At 40.3% G+C, this 21,172-nt stretch overlaps 1 protein-coding gene across 1 annotated transcript in view; it reads left to right on the top strand.

Annotated features, from left to right (window-relative positions):
- Window positions 1–21,172, top strand: part of LOC143030935 (uncharacterized) — a 138,708-nt gene that overhangs the window by 80,830 nt on the left and 36,706 nt on the right. The window contains exons 18-19 of the mRNA XM_076194215.1: window positions 3,931–4,218; window positions 11,556–19,903. Of these exons, the coding sequence (XP_076050330.1) occupies window positions 3,931–4,218; window positions 11,556–19,903 (8,636 nt within the window). The remainder of the gene's footprint in view (window positions 1–3,930; window positions 4,219–11,555; window positions 19,904–21,172) is intronic.

Raw genomic sequence — 21,172 nt, 5'->3', positions numbered from 1 at the left:
ATGTCCCCTCATGTTCACTCCCTCCATATCTGCCTTCCATACCTCTTTTACTAGTCTTCACTCATTCTTTCCATGTTTCCAAACCATCCTAATACTCTTTCATCAACCCTATCTCTCAACTCCCTTTCCACCCCTGTTCTCCTCCTCACCTCCTCATTTCTCACGCTATCTAGCCTAGTAACCCGCATCATACTTCTCAGACACCTCATCTCAAACACATTCAAACTCCTTCTCTCTTCCTCTCTCATGTTCCATGTTTCTGCCCCCATTATGATATATATATATATATATATATATTTCCCATCCAACCTAGTTATGGACCAAAAGGTCTCCTGTCAGCATACTCCACCTTTGTAATCCTTTGTGTGGGAGGTGGTGTGAGATAAAGGAGAAGCAGGAGAAGAAGAAGAAGAATGGTATGTGAGATGATGAGGATGGGAGGTAACAGAAGGAAAAGTAGTGAATGGTGGGATGAAGAGGTGAGGGCAGTGGCAGAAAAGAAGTGAGTGTATAAGGATTAATTGCAATGTACAAGTACCCCTCGGCTTACAATGGGGTTTGGTTTTGAGAAACCCTTCGTAAATCAAAGATCGGCGGTGGCACAGACCAGGGTGGCAGCAATACAGATGAGGTTGATGGTTGCACAGTAAATACAACACAATACACTAATCATCACAAATGAACCTAATCTTTCTTGAGCACAAATATTTACCAAAAATAAATACACAAGTATTTCATGGGATTTTTTACCTGCCAAACTTGTTGTAACTTCCAGAAATCATAAATTATCTTAAGTAGAGGAATAGCTGTAGAACTACAAAAGCATATGAAAGGTATAAGATGGAAGCAAAATACAAAATGAGGAAGGCAGATGTAAAATGGGTAGGTTGACAGAATTTTGAAAAAGAGTGAGTGATGAATTATGTGAGCCTCACATGGCCCCTAATCTCACTAAGACGCACCACAACACTACAGACCATACAAAACAAAGCCTGAAAGACAGTTATAGGCTGCACAAATACAACACCTGCAGACCATTTATACCATGAAACGAAAGTCCTCATATTCAAGGATGACCTTGACATGGGAGGCACACAAACACTTGCTGCAGCCTCCTCAAACACAGCACACCCACTACATTACATAGCAGATCACTCACACATTCTAAGAAACAACAAAACACCACCCTGATACCTGTATCACACACAAATACTCTCTTATCTTCCTCCTCAACCACCAGACAACAGCCTCTAGAAGCATATCCGTAATCATGTCACTCATGGCTCCATCAACAAACTGAAAGACAACACATTGCTGCATGCCAGACCCCCTGATATCCATCCCTCTGAATCCTCTCTCCCACAAAAGGACAGAGTCCACTTTGCCAAACTGTGGTGCACCCATTATCCAGCCCTTCTAAGCTGCCAGAAGAAACTGGATGACCGCATCGCAGATAACTGACCAAGCTGTAACGCTTCACCCCATACTATGCAACACATTATGGAAGACTGCATTATACAAATCACACATGCCAACAACACAATATACACACCATAAAAGATTTGTGGGGAAACCATATTCCAGCTATGGCATTCCTCAGAGAGCACGGACTGCATGGCCAGACAGCCAAGAAAACTACAATTCAGAATTACTCCTCCCTTTCAATTTAGTTTCGCAGAACACTATCACATCCATCTCCCCTTTCACAAACCTACTCCATACCTTTTCCCTTTTACTCTCATCTATGCCACAACCACGCTTGCTGGGAATTGTAGAGAAGGGTGGGACTTGAACACCCACAACAAGAAAGATGAGAAGCCTTTATACTTCTTATTGTATTGGGGTTCATCGTGTCATCTACATGTTACCTCTAAAAGGCATGGATCTTCATGTGATTATCCTGCACTAAAATGGTACATATACCAAAGGCTTTTTCCACCCTTACATGGGAGGTAGCCAAAAAAAAACAAAGGCATAATAATCACTCCCACTCATTCTGTCCCTCTTATCTCGACACCTCCTGGATGACAGGTCATCCCTGCATCCTGTCCACTGCCCTGGGGCAGAAGCAGTGTTGCAAGACACAGCACATCCACAGCAAGGCCGCTTCATTAAATCAGCGACCCTCCTCCCCGTTCCATCATGCAGTACAGGAATACCTCACTATACAACTGAGTTGTGTTCCCAGCTGACTGGTCACAATGCAAAAATTTGTATATTGAGGTGGGTTTTACATGTAAATAATAAGGGGGTTGTGTTCATGGACCCTGTCAACCCCCTTCCTCCTCAGTTTTTGCCTCCTCATGGGGGCTTTCACATACAACACCCAACATTTGTTTTACCTACGTCATAGTGAGGTGTTCCTGTACTTACACGAATTATGATCTCTCTTCACATATCATTTGCTCCTGTTGCTCACACCATAGTGAAGTTACGTACCAAGTCATCAGGACCTATCAGCGGTGCTCCCGCAATTTGGACATTGGAGAGAAGGATATCTCTGGAGTCTGTCTTTAAAACCCAACATCACCCTTTCTTACATGTGGAGGTGCAGCTCCAGTAGGCTGGGACTTGGTTGCTGGAGTGGACCCAAGACCTTTCTATCAATATCAGTTATGTTCTCCACATTTCCCATAAAGGGAACTGAGAACAAGTGATTTCTCTCCTCATCCTCATCCTGCTTCTGTTCAGTGACATAAAAAAAATCCTCATTGTTACACCATGGACAACAATCAAACTTTTCTTCTTAGGTCTGTGGAAGGGCTCATGGACTATTATAGGCTAATGAGGGACTCTTTCCAGTTAGTGAAACATAAGGCAACAGTTACCATTTAATCTTAATCTATATTGGCAGCCCCCATTTCTGTCATACTACATTTATTTGTATTAGTATGTTCCTGGAGGTGCTAAGAACATACTGTGCTAAGATAAGAGGGAGGATGGAGGGGAGTGGAATGTATTTAGGGATGGAATGGGTGGGAATGATTTTATGCCTTTTTCTTCTTGGCTACCTCCCTTGTAAGGGGGAAAAGGCCTTGGTATATGTATGCATGTTCTTATCCAGGAGGTGCCAAGATAAGAGGGTGGAGGGGAGTGGAGTATGTAGGGGATGAAATGGGTGGGAGTGGTTTTTATGCCTTTGTTTTTTGTTGTGATGTATGAGGTGGAATGGGTGGGGGAATGGGGGGTGAGGTAGTATGTGTGAGCAAAATTTGACGCAGCCCAAGGGGATTTCTCCCCGTCTTCTCCTTTTATGCATGGGGGGACAGAAAGGGGGGTCGCCGATTTAATGAAGCTGCCTTGCTGTGGATGTGTTGTGTCTTGCGACACTGCTTCCTACCCAGGGCAGTGGACAAGGTGCAGGGATGACCCGTCATCCAGGAGGTGCTAAGATGGGAGGGAGGGTGGAGGGGTGTGGAGTGTATTCAGGGATGGAATGGGTGGGAATGATTTTATGCCTTTTTCTTTTTGGCTACCTCCCTTGAAAGGGGGAAAAAGCCTTGGTATATGTATGTATGTTTTTTGCCTACCTCCCGTGTAAGGGGGAAAAAGCCTTTGGTATATGTATGTATGTTCTGTCCATCTACCCCCTTATAAGAGAGATTACCTACCTCCCGTGTAAGGGGGAAAAAGCCTTTGATATATGTGTATGTATGTTCTGTCCATCTACCCCCTTATAAGGGAGATTGCCAGTCAAGGCATTTACCTACCCCCACCCCCACCCTTGTTTCTCTCTCATCTTAGCTCCTCGTGGATGAAGCGTCATCCCTGTCTCCTGACCACTGCCCTGGGGGGTCAGAAGCAATGCAGTAAGGCACAGCACATCCACAACAGGGCCGCTTCATTTACACTAACCCTCCATCCTCATCCCCTCATGTGGAAAATAGATAAGACGGGTATGTTATCTGCATGTGTTTATATCCCCATCAGGTCGATGGCAGACCATCCATTGTCATGTCTTCAAGCCTCACCCGACGCAGAAAAGTACGTTTGTCTCATTTGGAGGTGTCCAACCGACTGTCCGAAACTCTTCAGGTTCTGGAAGAATCTATATTGAATTCGAGTCTAGTCGATCCCCAGAGTCCCGATTTCATTACTCTTCCAATTGGCCTTTCTGACTTGGAAATGCTCAAGAATGAGCTACTTGTTCTACAGGAAGCATTGATCACACAGGAGAGAGAGAGTAACATGACCAAGAATATTGCTTATCAACCTTGGGTAAGTTTGGTTATGTTCTTTACACTTAATACTGTCAGATCTTTAAACTTCCTCCAACCTGTTTAATTTACATTGTTTTGTTTTTATTTTTATTTATTACTCTTTATTATTATATATATATATATACATATGCCGAAGGCTTTTTTCCCCCTTATAAAGGAGGTAGCCAGAAAACAAAGGTATAAAAACCACTCCCACCTATTCCATCCCCATCACTCTCCACTCCCCTCCACCCTCTTCCCTCCCTCTTATCTTGGCATCTCCTGGATGATGGGTCATCCCTACATCCCGTCCACTGCCCTGGGTCAGAAGCAGTGTCACAAGACACAGCATATCTACAGCAAGGCCACTTCATTAAATCGGTGACACCCCCACCCCCCTCTGTCCCCTCATGCAGAAAAGGAGAAGACAGGGCGAAATCCCTTTGGGCTGCATCAAATTATTTCTCATACATACTCCCTCACCCCCCATCCCCTACTCATTCCACCTCATCCATCATAACATCATCTATATATACAGGGTCTAACAGATAAATCCGTACAACTTCTTATCATGTTTTAAGATTAATATCTCGGGTTATAATAAACAGAGAGTTATGAAATTTTCAGTATATTTAGAAAAGGCAATAAGAACAATGATTTCATTCAATGTAACCACCTTCAGCTGTTATGACGCTTTCAACGGGTTTACGAAACTTGGATACAGCATTGATGATCTCAGACTTTGATAATGAACCCACAGCCTTCTTGATGTTGTCTTCAGGGTTGTTATACTTCTGTGTGGCTTGTCACATGCCTTGGCCTCAATTCGCGCCCAAAAATAATAATCTGAAGGGTTTAGGTCTGGCGAATTTGAGGGCCACAACTCTTTGTTCCAGAACTGCACATTTGACCCTTCGAGAAGGTTGGTGGTCCTCTTCGCTGTGTGGGCTGGAGCCGAGTCTTGTTGGAAGATAAACTGGTTGCCACTAGCCTTATCTTTCATCCAGGGTATTATTTTCTCTTCTAGAACTTTGTAATAGACAACGGCATTGACTTTCTCCTTGTTGTTGAAGAAGTGAGTGAAGACGTCCCCCTCAGTTGACACCACACAGAGCACCATGACACTTGCTGGTTTCTTCGTCGTTGTCTTGTGTTGAACCTCTGAGGATGAGGAGGCTATCCAGTGATCATTCCGCTTATTGAAAGTCGCATCAACCGTGAAAATCTTCTCGTCGGAAAAAAACTTGATGACTGAGCCATTCGACTTCATCCAGTTCAACAGCTTTTGGCACCTGGTCAAGCGGATTTCTTTCATTTTTCGTGTCAAAAGATGTCTTTTTCCTTGTGAGAATGAGGTTAATCCCAATTTCTTTAATGCTCTGTGAATTGTCATTGTGCTGACACCTCTCTTCTTTGCCAATGTCGATAATGGTAAGGCTGGATTTGCATTGACACTTCTCTTGAGACCACCTAAAAAGCGAGGTGTTAGAATTCTGCCCCTTCTGGGCTTGTGAGCAGCTCGTTGGTCTTCGCCGGTCTCATCAAAACGTTTACAAGCATCGAAAACAGTTTGTCTGGAGTATTTTAGCATCCTTATTATGGCGCGAGGAGTGTGACCCGCGCGACGAAGTTCGCATATGGCTGAACGTTTGGCTTGTTCCATTGCTTAATGTTTATTGCACCGGTGCTAGTATACAACTGGCTAAATTATTAGACAAATGGAAGTATCTGGAAACAATCAGAATTGCCATATGTTACTTTTTAAGTGCTTAAAACCTCTTCAAATTTGTACGGATTTATCTGTTAGACCCTGTATATAAATATATATATATATATATATATATTCCACCCTCAACAAAAGGACTATATTACTTCCTGCCCTCCCACTCTCTTCTTCCAGCTGGAGATATTGAAAGAAACTCAGGCCTCTTTAGTACACAAGCCTATTGTGTACAACACCCATTAATTACACTTGCACACATCCCAATGCTTGCAAATCCTGGCTCCAGTTTACCTGCACCACACTCACTAACACCAGTCACTTCCCTTCAAACTGGACCTGAAGCCAACACACATCAAAACCCATACCCAAAAACACCCCAACACAAAAAGAACATACCTTAAATATAGTACAAATAAAAACACAGTATCACAAGGATGGATGGGGTGAAAGGGGTTTTGGGCAAGAGGGGAATGTCTGTTGAGCTGGAAAGGGAGGAGGCAAGGGATAGGCACAAGTGGAGCACGGTCATGTATAAATGATATTTTGACACAGCCCAAAGATATTTCTCCCCGTTTTCTCTTATTATCTGCATGAGGGGGCAAGGAGGGAGGGTTGCTGTGTAAATGAAGTGATGGGTCCTGCTGTGGATGTACTGTGTCTTGCTGCATTGCTTCTGACCCTTCATCCACAAGGAGCTAAGATGAGAGGGAAACAAATGGGTGGTGCATGCTTTGGCTGGCTACCTCCCTTAAAAGGAAGAAGAGGCCCTTAATAAATAGAATCACAAGCACAGTTATAAGCTATTTCTATATACCAAGGACTTTTCCCCCCTTATCAGGGAGGTAGCCAAAGTCAAAAGGTATACACCCACTCCCACCCATTTCACTTCAGTCCACCACCCTTTCCTTCCTCTCAGCTCCTCAAATATGATGGGTCATCCCTGTATTCTGCCCATTGACCTGGGTCAGAAACAAGCAAGACCACTTTACTTAATCGGCAGCCCCCCTCTCCGTCCCTTCATGCAGAAAAATAGAAGACGGGGAGAAATCCCTTCGGGCTGTATCAAAATATTATCTACACATAACCACTCCCTAACCACCACCATCCCCCACCCCTTCCCTTCCTTGCATCACCGTATCATCTACAGCAGGGGTTCTTAACCTTTTTTCTCCAATTCCCCACTTTTTAGTGAGCCAACTCTCCATTTCCCACCACAGCATCGGTCTTTGACAAATTCGATTTTAACCCATGCAGTGTTTAGTGTAACCCAACAGTGTTGTCACTTTTACCCAAACATGACTTACAATACCTCATATATTGGTTGTTTTTGTTATTAAAACAGTCTGTAAATGGTTGTGATTTGTAAAGTAAGTCAACATTTGGATGTAATGTATTAAATTTTGAAGCACTATCGATTATTTGTGGGTGGGAACAAATTCACGAAATGTGACAAGAAGACACCAGAAACAAGCAAAAAGAAACAAAAACACATCGATTAAAAAGACAAAAAAAAAAGACAGTGGTTCTTCTGTCCGACCGGTCATTCCCCACTTGGCAACTCCGCCATTCCCCACAGGTTAAGAACCACTGATCTACAGGATACATAGCCACTCTCCAGTAATCCTAATCTCCTGCCTTTTCACTTCCTTGCTCAACAGACATCCCCCCTCTTGCTCAATACCACTTTCATCCCATCCATCCATCTCATCCTCAGTCATCTCCTCATGTTCACTCCATCCACCTCTGCCTTCCATACCTCTTTCACTAATTTTTCTTCATTCATTCTTTCCAAACTGCAGATATATAGGATAGGAGGAAAGCTGTTAAGAGCACTCAAGAGTTCTTATGAGAGTAGTAGAGCTTGGGTTAGGATTAGAAATGGAGAGTGAATGGTTTGAGGTAAAAGTGGGACTTCGTCAGGGGTGTGTTATGTCGCCCCGGCTGTTCAATTTTTACATGGATGGGGTGTTGCAAGAGGTGAATGCAGGGGTAGTGGGTCAGGGGTTGGAGATGATTAAAGAAAATGGAGAAAAGTGGGAGGTGAGCCAGTTGTTGTTTGCTGATGACACTGCGCTTGTAGCAGGATCAGAGGAGGGATTGAGGAACTTAGTGACAGAGTTTGAGAAGGTGTGTGAAAGAAGGAAGCTGAAGATAAATGTGAGCAAAAGTAAGGTGATGAGATGTACAAGGGGAGAGAGTGACAGTATGGAAGTGAGCATTAAGGGTGAGAAACTGGAGGGAGTGGATAGTTTCAGATACTTGGGTGCGAATGTGACAAGAAACGGAGGAGTGGGGGTGGAGGTAGAATATAGATTGAGAGAAGCAAGTAAATGCCTTGGTGGATTGAAAAGTGTAATGAGAAATAGACATCTGGGAATGGATGCTAAGAGGAGGTTATATGAAGGAGTGATTGTGCGAACAGCAATGTACGCGGCAGAAACATGGAACATGAGAGAGGAAGAGAGGAGTTTGAATGTGTTTGAGATGAAATGTCTGAGAAGTATGATAGGGGTTACTAGGCTAGATAGAGTGAGAAATGAGGAGGAGAACAGGGGTGGAAAAGGAGCTGGGAGATAGGGTTGATGAAAGAGTATTAGGATGGTTTGGACACATGGAAAGAATGAGTGAAGAAAGATTAATAAAAAGTGTGGAAGGCGGAGGTGGAAGGAGTGATTATGAGGGGGCGTCCTAGGATGAGATGGATGGATGTGGTGAAAAGGGCTTTACAAAAGAGAGGAGTGTCTGTAGAGGAAGGATAGGAGAGGACAGAAGATAGGGGTGAATGGAGAAGGGTTGTGTATAGATGAGGCTGTGATGCATGAGGGGGAGTGGGTGGGGGATGGGGGGTGAGGAAGTATGTATGAGAAAAAAATTTGACGCAGCCCGAAGGGATTTCTCCCTGTCTTCTCCTTTCCTGCTAGAGGGGACGGAGAGGGGGGGTTGGCGAATTTATGAAGCGGCTTTGCTGTGGATGTGCTGTCTTGTGACACTGCTCCTGACCCAGGGCAGTGGACAGGATGCAGGGATGACCCATCATCCAGGAGATGCCAAGATAGGAGGAGGGTGGAGGGGAGTGGAATATATGGGAAATGAAATGGGTGGGAGTGATTTATGCCTTTTTCTTTTTGACTACCCCCTGTGTAAGGGGGGAAAAGCCTTTGGTGTATGTATGTATTTATTGTGGTAGAGCAACTCGGTATTAAACTGCACTAAGATAATTGTTGTTGGGTAAAGATTATTTTATCTGGAATCCCATGTTTATTATTCTGTCTCTGACCACATTATGGACTCTAACCTCTTCAATACAAGTCAAATATTCACATGCAATTATTTGGCTGCCTGATGTACCATGACTTGATGATGCATCATAATACGAGTGTTATACAATAAAAAGTTACAGCTGTAATATTTCCCTTTCACTTGTTCTCTTTCATCCTGAATGTATGCAGATAATCACAGAAAACATGATCAAGTCTATTCACAGAATATGAGGGTCACTCAGCTGCAACTATAAGTATAATCAGGACACCAACACTGGTGTCCTGGTCTCACTCATGCCTCAGGATGCCAAGATTAGTGTCCTCGTATGCTAAAGGTTAAGGTCATGTATTGATATAGCATTCTATTGCAGTCCAGTGTAGAGTATGGATGATTATATTTGCTCACAAAATTAAGTCTATTAGTATTTTTTGTATTGCTATCAGAAGAATGTCAGATTATAGAATAAAATTCTCCAGATTGAGACAAATCAGGACACTTAAGATTGTAGGAACTGTTGTAGTCACATGGTAACAAAACTTAAGGCTATTATGAACTTGGTAAGTACCAGTGCCATAGTCATTATCTGGTTTTCCTTCTCACTTATTATTATTTTTTTATTGTGATTATTTGTCATTCCATTGCATGCACTTGTAGCTGAGTTAAAAGATAGACTGAAGCTGTTAGTGTTGGGATTTGAGATGCGATGGGAGAGGAAGAAGTTGGAAGTGAATGTGGACAAAAGTAAGGTGATAAAATTAAGAGATAGTGGCAGTGTGGTAGTTGAGTTTAAAGGCTGAGAAGCTGGAGGAAATGGAGAGGTTTTAAGTCTTTGAGGTCACACATAGCAAGAAATGAAAGAGAGGTGGTGGTGAATTATAAAATAAAGGAAGCAAATAAGTGTCTGTTGGGGAGTAAAAAGTTTTCATGTGAAATTAGTATCTGGGGATGAACTCAGAAGACTGTATGAGGGAGTGACTGCCTGTGATTTTGGATGGGGCAGACTTAGACTTTGAGAAAGGAGGAAAGAAAGAGCCTAAGTGTTTTAGAGAACAAGTTTTGAGGAAGAATGGGTGGTTATAAGGATGGATAGTGAGAAATTTAGAGAATAGGGGTGGAAAGAATGGTGCAGATAGGGCTGATGAAAGAAAGCTAAGGTGGTCTGGTCATTTGGAAAGAATGAGAGAAGAAAGACTAGCAAAAAAAAAGAGTGGAAACCAGAAATGGATAAAAGGAACTTGAAGAAATGCCCAAGATTGAGGGGATGGGCAAGGTGAAGGAGGCATTGGAAGCATGAGAAATGTCTGTTAAGCAAGGAAGAAAGAGTGCAAAGGATAGTAAATGGAGAGTGGTGGTGGTGGTTGTTGTTGTTGCTCCATAGATTGGTCATGCAGTCCTGTCTCCCTGAGTATTACCAGCTGGAATGGGGTTTTCCCACAAATCCCTTATAGAGTATATATTGTGTTGTTGGCATGCATGATTGTGTACAATGTAGTCTTCCATAATGTGTCTTATAGTATGGGGTGAAATATTACATCCTGGACAGTTATTTGTGATGATTTCATCCAGTCTCTTCTGGTAAATTAGAAGGGCTGGATGATAGCCACAATGCAGCCTGAACAGATGGACTCTGTCCTCTCAGGGGAAGAGTGGATTCAGAGGGATTGATATCTGGGGGTCAGGCATGCAGCAATGTGTTGTCTTTCAGTTGAGAGTAGTTGTAAATGGATGAGGAAATGGCAGTGCCTAAAGGGACATTCTTGTCTCCTCTTGAATACAATGGCACCTATGTATGCATCATGAACCATGAGTTGGGTATACAAGGGTGTTGGAGTTGGCTTACTGATTATATTTTGTACTTGTAGCTTAGTGACCCCCATATTCTGTGAACAGGCTTGATCACCTTTTCTTTGATGTATTTATTCAGGGTGAAAGAGAACAAGTATAACAACAGTAACTTTATATTTTGTAATGTGCATATTGTGATGCATCATCATACATCAGGCAACCTGGTTTGTGCACAAATATTTGACTTGTATCGAAGAGGTTAAATGGATAAAGGGGGAAGGTCACCTTACAAAGAATTGGTGGCGATAAACCAGCTCCAGTTGTCCAGTCCTGGTGCACTGTCTCTGATATGAGCAATGTGGCAGGAGCCAGGGATGAACCTTCATTCATAAGGACTTGAGTTCAGAGGAAGAGTGAATGGGAGGGTTGTAGGGTGGGTGTATGCTTTTGACTCCACCACCATCTTATAAGGGAAAGGCCTTTTGGTATATATATATTTAATAATATATATAACTTTCATAAGGGAGCAGGTAAGTTGAGACCATTGTTTAATGTGTAGATTATTACAATGATTTTTATATTTACAGGTTGTTGCTGATTATGAAACTGTAGTAGCTGTATGGAAAATGCAAGAAGACTTTTGTGCAGATTACCTACTTTACAGTTACAGTCAACCTTTGTACACTGAAAATGTATCTTCTGCTTTAGACATTGATTCTGTTGCCCAAGGCACCGTTAAGACAAAAAAATTAATTGAGTATGAAGAAAACTTACAGAAGCCACAGACTGCAAGTGATGCTCCTCCCAGTCAGGCCTTAGATACTGAAGAGTACATTTCTTACAGAAACACTGCATGCACAGATGTTTTACCTCTTTCTCTTGCTGATGAACTCAGGGAAGTAGACATGGACATCACCCTTAATATTAATGAAGTACTGAGAAAGTGTGATGTAGTCACATCAGATCCTCTACAAGAAATACAAAGTCTTCGTGAAAGACTTGATATCATAACCAAAGAAAATTTGGATTTGTCTGAGGAAGTACAGCAGTTAAAGGGAAAATTACAAGATAACAGAAGTAAGGAAGAATATGCTCATAGAGAAAAAATCCTAAATGGAAATGAAAGTTTGGCTGAACAAGTTCTACTTCAACAAGAGTTACAAGAACACAAAATCAATGAAGAAGAAATACATTGTCTTAGATGGAAAGTGGATTCCTTAAAGACTGAAAAAGAAGAACTTGATACTCATAAAGAAAAACTCCAAAATGAAAATGAAAGTTTAGCTGAGCAGGTCCTTCTGCTTGAACAAGAGGTACAAGAACACAAAATCAGTGAAGAAGAAATACATTGTCTTAGATGGAAAATTGACTCCTTAAAGACTGAAAAAGAAGAACTTGATGCTCAGTTGACCTTGTTGAATAAAGAAAGTGTTAAAATGGATTTATATGAAGAAGTGAAAAAAGAATTGTTTAAAGCCAAGGAAACTATTAAAAGCCTTGAAGAAATTACAACAAATACAACTGAATTAGATGAAAAGGAAGAAGAAATGGAAAGGCTTATAACAGATTTCATGATGAAAGAAGAAAAATATGAGCATGACATAGAAAACTTAGACAAGGAAAGGGCTAAACTAAAAAGACAGGTCATTGATGAGGAATCTAAAATGAAGCAGTTAGATAAGAAATTTATAGAACAAGAAGACAAACTGAAAATATCTTTAGATTTGATAGCTGCAAAGGAAAAAGAAAATGAAACTTTGATGTTCAAACTTGAAGAAGAAAAGATGAAGGAAGAATTTCTTCTGGAAAAATTGGCCAAATGTCAGGATGAGATTGTGAGACTAATAGGACTTCCAGATTCTCGTACAGACTTAGAAAAGTTACTATCTGAAGAACTTGTGAAGAAAAATATAGATTTGGTTGCCCTTGAGAATGCACTTGCTGATTTGAAGGAAGTCTTTTCCCAGAAAGAGAGAGAATTATCAGTTCTTGAAAAGATTACCAAAGACTGTAATGAGGAATTAAAGAGTGATAATATAGAGGCAAATAGTTTTAATCGAGAGGACTTGAAGACCAACAAATCAGTGTTAGAAGATGAAAAACAAGTGTCCCACTTAAATATGTGCAATGAAGGAGATATGTCTCAGAAGGATGATGAGCAGGATACCTTTAAAGAGAAGTATTCAAAATTAGCCCAGGAGCTTGAAAAGAAAAAGTCTGAAGAGATTCTACTTAAGCAGACCTTGGCTGAGTTGAGGGAAGGAATATCTGCAGAAGAGGACAAAAGGAATGGTGTTGAGCAGATTTCCGAAGGTCTTAGAGGAGAGGTAAAAGAAAAGGACGAGACACAAACTCGTTTAGAATCTAGACTTTTGGATTTAGAAAAAGAATTGAAAGAAGTAAACTTGTTTTTAGAAGACAAGAAACAGGAATACTCTAGAATGGAGATGTTGTTGGAAGAGGAACTCGCCAAGAAGAGTGATCGACAAGTTAGCCTTGAAGAGAAATTGAAAGAAGTCACTAATTTGCTTGAAAAGAAAGATGCCGATTTGGTTACCCTTGAGAATGCACTTGCTAATTTGAAAGAAGAATCTTCCCAGAAAGAAAAAGAATTCTCAGCTCTTGAGCAAGTAATGAAGACGGAAGATAACTTGGAAGTGGAGAATCTTAACCTAGAAAAGAACTTGAAGGACACCCAGGCATCGCTACAAGAAGAAAAACAGGAAGTGTCTCGTTTGAATCTTTACATAAAAGAGGAACTGTCAAAGAAGGATGATGAGCAGGATACCTTTAAAGAGAATTATTCAAAGTTAGCCCAGGAGCTTGAAAAGAAAAAGTCCGAAGAGATTCTGCTTCAGCAGACCTTGGCTGAGTTGAGGGAAGAAATGTCCGCAGAAGAGGCCAAAAGGAATGGTATTGAGCAGATTTGCAATGATCTTAGAGGAGAGGTAAAAGAGAAAGGCGAGGTGCAAACTCGTTTAGAATTGAGACTCGTGGATTTAGAAGAAGAGTTGAAAAGTGTTAACTTGATATTAGAAGATAAGAAAAATGAATCCACTCGACTAGAGACATTGGAAGAGGAACTCGCCAAGAAGAGTGATCAACAAGTTAGCCTTGAAGAGAAATTGAAAGAAGTCACTAATTTGCTTGAAAAGAAAGATGCCGATGTGGTTACCCTTGAGAATGCACTTGCTAATTTGAAAGAAGAATCTTCCCAGAAAGAAAAAGAATTCTCAGCTCTTGAGCAAGTAATGAAGACGGAAGATAACTTGGAAGCGGAGAATCTTAATCTAGAAAAGAACTTGAAGGTCACCCTGGCATCGTTACAAGAAGAAAAACAGGAAGTGTCTCGTTTGAATCTTTACATAAAAGAGGAACTGTCAAAGAAGGATTATGAGCAGGATAACTTTAAAGAGAAGTATTCAAAGTTAGCCCAGGAGCTTGAAAAGAAAAAGTCCGAAGAGATTCTGCTTCAGCAGACCTTGGCTGAGTTGAGGGAAGAAATGTCCGCAGAAGAGGACAAAAGGAATGGTATTGAGCAGATTTGCAATGATCTTAGAGGAGACGTAAAAGAGAAAGGCGAGGTGCAAACTCGTTTAGAATTGAGACTCATGGATTTAGAAGAAGAGTTGAAAAGTGTTAACTTGATATTAGAAGATAAGAAACAGGAATCCACTCGACTGGAGACGTTGGAAGAGGAACTCACCAAGAAGAGTGATCAACAAGTTAGCCTTGAAGAGAAATTGAAAGAAGTTACTAATTTGCTTGAAAAGAAAGATGCCAATTTGGTTACCCTTGAGAATGCACTTTCTAATTTGAAAGAAGAATCTTCCCAGAAAGAAAAAGAATTCTCAGCTCTTGAGCAAGTAATGGAAGATCTTAAAGAGAAATTAAAGAAGGGAGATACCTTGGAAGCGGAGAATCTTAACCTAGAAAAGAACTTGAAGGACACCCAGGCATCGCTACAAGAAGAAAAACAGGAAGTGTCTCGTTTGAATCTTTACATAAAAGAGGAACTGTCTAAGAAGGATGATGAGCAGGATAACTTTAAAGAGAAGTATTCAAAGTTAGCCCAGGAGCTTGAAAAGAAAAAGTCCGAAGAGATTCTGCTTCAGCAGACCTTGGCTGAGTTGAGGGAAGAAATGTCTGCAGAAGAGGACAAAAGGAATGGTATTGAGCAGATTTGCAACGATCTTAGAGGAGAGGTAAAAGAGAAAGGCGAGGTGCAAACTCGTTTAGAATCTAGACTTTTGGATCTAGAAAAAGAATTGAAAGATGTAAACTTGTTTTTAGAAGGCAACAAACAGGAATCCTCTCGACTGGAGATGTTGGAAGAGGAACTCACCAAGAAGAATGATCAACAAGTTAGCCTTGAAGAGAAATTGAAAGAATTAACCGATTTGCTTGAAAAGAAAGATACAGATATGGTTGCCCTTGAGAATGCACTTTCTAATTTGAAAGAAGAATTTTCCCAGAAAGAGAGAGAATTCTCAGCTCTTGAGCAAGTAGTGGAAGATCTTAAAGAGAAATTGAAGAAGGGAGATATCTTGGAAACGGAGAACCTTAATCTAGAAAAGAACTTGAAGGTCACCCAGGCATCGCTACAAGAAGAAAAACAGGAAGTGTCCCGTTTGAATCTTTACATAAAAGAGGAACTGTCTAAGAAAAACTGCGAACAAGACATCCTGAACGAAAAGTGTAAGAAATTATCACAAGAACTTATAAGCAATGATGATGAAAAGGTCACACTTGAGCAAGCCCTGGCTGACTCAAAGGAACTTGTTGCCAAAAAAGAAAAGGAACAAAATGTTTGTGAACAGATTTGTGACACTCTTAGAGGGGAGCTAAAAGAGAAGGATAAAGTGCAAGCTACTTCAGAAGCAAAAATTTTGAATTTGGAAAAGGAATTAAAGGCCACTCACTCAAGACTGGAAGATGAGAGGCAGGAAACCTCTCGACTTGCCGTGTTACTGAAAGAAGAATCGGCTAAGAAGAATGATCAACAAACAGTTTATGAAGAGAAGTGGAAAGAGGTGAATGAAAAGTTTGCAAAGAAAAGTACAGAAATGATTCTGCTTGAGAAAGCATATGGTGATCTGAAGCAAGACTATAACAAGAAAGAAAAAGAAAAAATTGACCTCAGGAAAGCCAATGAAGATCTTTATAAGACTCTAAGGGAGAAGGATGTTGGTCAAAATTCTTTGGAAGCCGATTTGGAAAATGCTAAAGAAGAATTATGTCAGGTGAACAAAGGTAAAGAGGTAATGGTTGCCCTACACGAGGAAGAATTGCAAAAACATAAGGATGAAACTAAAGATCTTAGAAGAGAAATCGATGTGGTAAAAAGAGAAGTCTTGTCCATGAAAACTGAGATGGATGAATTAACAAAAGAAAAATTTGTATTAGAAGATTCAAATTCTAAGTTGAATGAAGAGATCAAAGAAGTTATCCAAAAGCATAACATGGAAATTGATGCCCTTGCCCAGAGAGAAACCCAGTTAGAAAGAGAAATGAAGGCAATGCAGGATTGTTTGGCAGAAAAAAATATAAGACATAACAAGCCAGATAAAACAGAAATTGAGTCAGAAATAATGACTGGAGCAAAAATGGAATTGTTGCAAGAGAAATTAATGCAAATTGAAAAGGAACTAGAAGAGAAAAAGATTATATTGGATGATAAAACACAAGAATGTAAAAAGCTAACCAAAGAGGTTGAAAACTTGACTGCTTGCTGTAAAATGGAAAAAGGTAAGATTGATTTGAGTAGGCAGACTTCCTCATTAAACAGAGACGCAAAGAAAAACTATGACGGGAATGGTGAATGTTGGTATTCTCAAGAAACTAATGACACAAATGATGTGGTAAGGAATTTAGGAGTAAGACTGTCTCACTTTGAAAAAGAACAGGATGAAGATGTAATGTTAGAAGGGACGAACAGAGAGTGTGAACTAGGCGAAGAGATGAATGCTTTCAGGAAACTGGAGAGAAAGGAGAATAGCAGTATTCAGATGGGAGACCTGAATATGCAAGTTTCAAAAGAGGTGGAAAATATGACCACTGGAAATCTAAGTATTGGGGTTAGTACCCATTTCCAGGAAAATAATGAAATGGATCAAACAAATGTATTGATAGCAAGGATATCTCAGTTGGAAGATGAACTTATAGAGAAAAAGGATTTGTTGGAAAAGAAGAACAAGGAGTGCCAGCAACTTGATGAAGAAATGGATGACCTTGTTCTTCATTACAAAACAGCAGAAGGAAATAATGAAAGGCTAATTGAAGACCTTAGAAACCAAGTTCTTGAACTGGAATCGGAAATTAGAAAACAAAAGCAAAATAGTGAAGAACAAAGTTTTGATGGTGTGGGTAGCAGTCACCTCATGAAGAAAGTAGAAAAGACTAGCAGTGGTGAAAAATTGCGCTCAAAACTTTTTGAATTTGAAAATGAGCTTGAGAAAATATTAGAGAAAAGTAATGAAGACTGCATGCTTATAACAAATGAGGTTGTTGACTTTGTAAAACGTTTTAAAAAGGAGAGCTGTGGTGCTGATACGACAAATGAAGGTAGAGTGAAGACTTCAGCATCAAAAGAAGACCTTGTCGCTATAAATAGAGTGGAATATTTAGATGAAAGTATCCATACATTACACATGGAGAAAATTTGTGTAAGTAAATGGTTGCAGGCAAGAGTAACTAAATTAAGAAATGAACTGGAGAAGAGAGAGCAGATATTAGAAGAGAAAAATAAAAAATGCAAATTCCTGACTAATGAGAAGGAGAATGGGAGCGATACCCAAATTCAGGAACTCAAGGGGCAAGTCTCATTACTGGAGAAAGAACTAGACAAAGTGTTAGCTGAAAATAGAGGTCCTGGTACAGGTCATTATGATGGAATTGGCAGTGAAAGTAGTATCACATCTGAGGAGCTCCAGGCAAGAGTAATCCATCTGGAAAGTGAACTGAAAGGAAAAGAAAGATTATTAGAAGAGAAGAACAATGAATGCAAGCGTCTAGATGAGGAGATGGATGATCTCGTAGCACATTACAAAGAAGAGGAGAAAAATAGCGATTCGCAAATTGAAGATCTCAGACAACAAGTGTCTGCACTGGAGGAAGAGCTGAGAAAGGTTGGTATCAAGAAGAGAGTGGTTGATGAATGTTCTCATCCCATCAGAGAAGAAGAGCAAAGTTTCATGAACAAGGAGCTGCAGGCACAAACAGTGTCTTTGGAAAACAAGTTGAAGAAAAGAGAGGAGGTGCTAGAAGAGAAAATCAACGAGTGCAAACACTTAACAGATCTTGTAGGACACTATAAAGATAAAGAAAAGGCAAATGATACTCAGGTTCAGGTACTTAGAAAGCAAGTGGTAGCACTGAAAGAAGAGCTAAAGAATGCTGTAACTAATGAAACAGAAGATGGTATCATAGGTCTTGAGCATCATGTAGAGATGAGTAATGTGAGTGAAGGGTTGCAAGGACAAGTAAATAAGTTAGAAAATGAATTAAAGAAGAAAGAAAAAATGTTAGAGGAAAAAGACAAGGAATGCAAACGCCTAGATGAGGAGATGGATGATCTCGTAGCACATTATAAAGAAGAAGAGAAAAAGAGTGATTCTCAAATTGAGGATCTCAGAAGACAAGTTTCAGCACTGGAAGAAAAAATGAAGAAACATCATGAACCAGTTGTGGAAGGTCAACATCATGTAGTTTTTGGTTGTGAAACCAGTAGCTCTTATGAGGAGTTACATGCAAGAATAACCCATCTGGAAAGTGAACTGGAGGGAAAAGAAAGGTTATTAGACGAAAAGAACAGTGAATGCAAGCGTTTAGATGAGGAAATGGATGATCTTGTAGCACATTACAAAGAAGAGGAGAAAAATAGAGATTCTCGAATTGAAGATCATGGACAACAAGTGTCGGCACTGGAGGAAGAACTGAGTATCAAGAAGAGAGTGGTTGATGAATGTTCTCATCCCATCAGAGAAGAAGAGCAAAGTTTCATGAACAAGGAATTGCAGGCACAAACAGTGTCTTTGGAAAACAAGTTGCAGAAAAGAGAGAAGTCGCTAGAAGAGAAAATCAACGAGTGCAAACACTTAACAGATCTTGTAGGACACTATAAAGATAAAGAAAAGGCAAATGATACTCAGGTTCAGGTACTTAGAAAGCAAGTGGTAGCACTGAAAGAAGAGCTAAAGAATGCTGTAACTAATGAAAAGGAAGATGGTACCAGAGGTCTTGAGCATCGTGTGGGAAATGTAGAGACGAGTAACATGAGTGAAGAGTTGCAAGGACAAGTAAATAAGTTAGAAAATGAATTAAAGAAAAAAGAAAAAATGTTAGAGGAAAAAGACAAGGAATGCAAACGCCTAGATGAGGAGATGGACGATCTCGTAGCACATTATAAAGAAGAAGAGAAAAAGAGTGATTCTCAAATTGAGGATCTCAGAAGACAAGTTTCAGCACTGGAAGAAGAACTGAAGAAACATCATGAACCAGTTGTTGAAAATTATTCACCTGTTAGAGATAGAGCATTAAAACAGAAAGAAAAATATGGTAACATAGTTCATACCAATAATATTGCCTCCAGAAACTTCAGAAACAATGATTCAACATTAAACAGACCTGATAGAAGTATACATACGGAACTCAAAACACATGATGAACAGAAGGAAAATGGAATGCAAAAAGAGGACAAGCTTTCACATGCTTCAGCACTGGAAGAGGGTACAGAAAGTGTTTTTAATGAGGAAACTGTATGTGGTGATGACAGCCATCTTTCTTTAGAAGGAAGTGGCATGAAATTCATTGGCAGGTTGTCCTTAACTGACAGTGATGGCAGTTGTCAGTCTCACAGAGGAAGTGATATGAAATGTGTGGAGAAGTTATCCTTCAGTCACGAAAGAGTTGGGAAATCAGAGGAAGTGAGACCAAGGTATGTATACAGAATTTTGTGGTACACTTTTGAAATATTGATTTGATATGTATTTTTTTTTTTCCTCCCTAAAACTACACTTCCTATATTTTGACATACATGTCCCTTACAGAATTTTGTGGTACACTTTTGAAATATTTATTTGATATGTATATTTTTTATTTTATTATTTTTTTATTGATTGATTTTCTAAATTACACTTGCTATATTTTGACATACATGTCCCTTACAGAATTTTGTGATACACTTTTGAAATATTGATTTGATATGTATATATATATATATATATATATATTTTTTTTTTTTTTTTTTTTTTTTTTTTTTTTTTTTCCCTAAAACTACACTTCCTATATTTTGACATGTCCCTTACAGAATTTTGTGGTACCCTTTCAAAATATTGATTTGATATGTATATTTTTTATTTTATTATTTTTTATTTATCTATTTATTGATTTTCTAAACTACACTTGCTATATTTTGACATATATGTCCCTTACAGAATTTTGTGGAGTGAAGGTGGAGGTAGAATGTAGATTGAGAGAAGCGAGTAAATGCCTTGGTGGATTAAAGAGTGTAATGAGGAATAGACATTTAGGAATGGATGCGAAGAGGAGACTGTATGAAGGAGTGATTGTGCCAACAGCACTGTATGGGGCAGAAACGTGGAACATAAGAGAAGAAGAGAGAAGGAGTTTGAATGTGTTTGAGATGAGGTGTCTGAGAAGTATGGTGGGGGTTACTAGGCTGGATAGAGTGAGAAATGAGGAGGTGAGGAGGAGAACAGGGGTAAAAAAGGAGCTGGGAGATAGGGTTGATGAAAGAATATTAGGATGGTTTGGACACATGGAAAGAATGAGTGAAGAAAGACTAGTAAAAGAGGTATGGAAGGCAGATGTGGAGGGAGTGAACATGAGGGGACGTCCTAGGATGAGGTGGATGGATGGGGTGAAGGAGGCTTTGGGGAAGAGGGGAATGTCTGTTGAGGAAGGAAGGGAGAGGACGGAAGACAGAGGTGAGTGGAGAATGGTTGTATATGGATGATGTTGTGATTGCATGAGGAGGAATGGGGGTGAGGTAGTATGTGTGAGTAAATTTTGACGAAGCCCGAAGGGATTTCTCCCCGTCCTCTCCTTATATGCAAGGGGGGACGGAGAGGGGGGGTCGCCGATTAAATGAAGCGGCCTTGCTGTGGATGTGCTGTGTCTTGCGACACTGCTTCTGACCCAGGGAGGTGGGCAAGGTGCAGGGATGACCCGTCATCCAGGAGGT

This window comes from Oratosquilla oratoria, chromosome 12 (genome assembly GCF_046742065.1).
Source record: "Oratosquilla oratoria isolate Oo_2021 chromosome 12, ASM4674206v1, whole genome shotgun sequence".
Taxonomy (NCBI): domain Eukaryota; kingdom Metazoa; phylum Arthropoda; class Malacostraca; order Stomatopoda; family Squillidae; genus Oratosquilla; species Oratosquilla oratoria.
The sequence above is the reverse complement of the archived record's forward strand: the minus strand, read 5'-3'. Positions and strand labels throughout refer to the sequence as shown.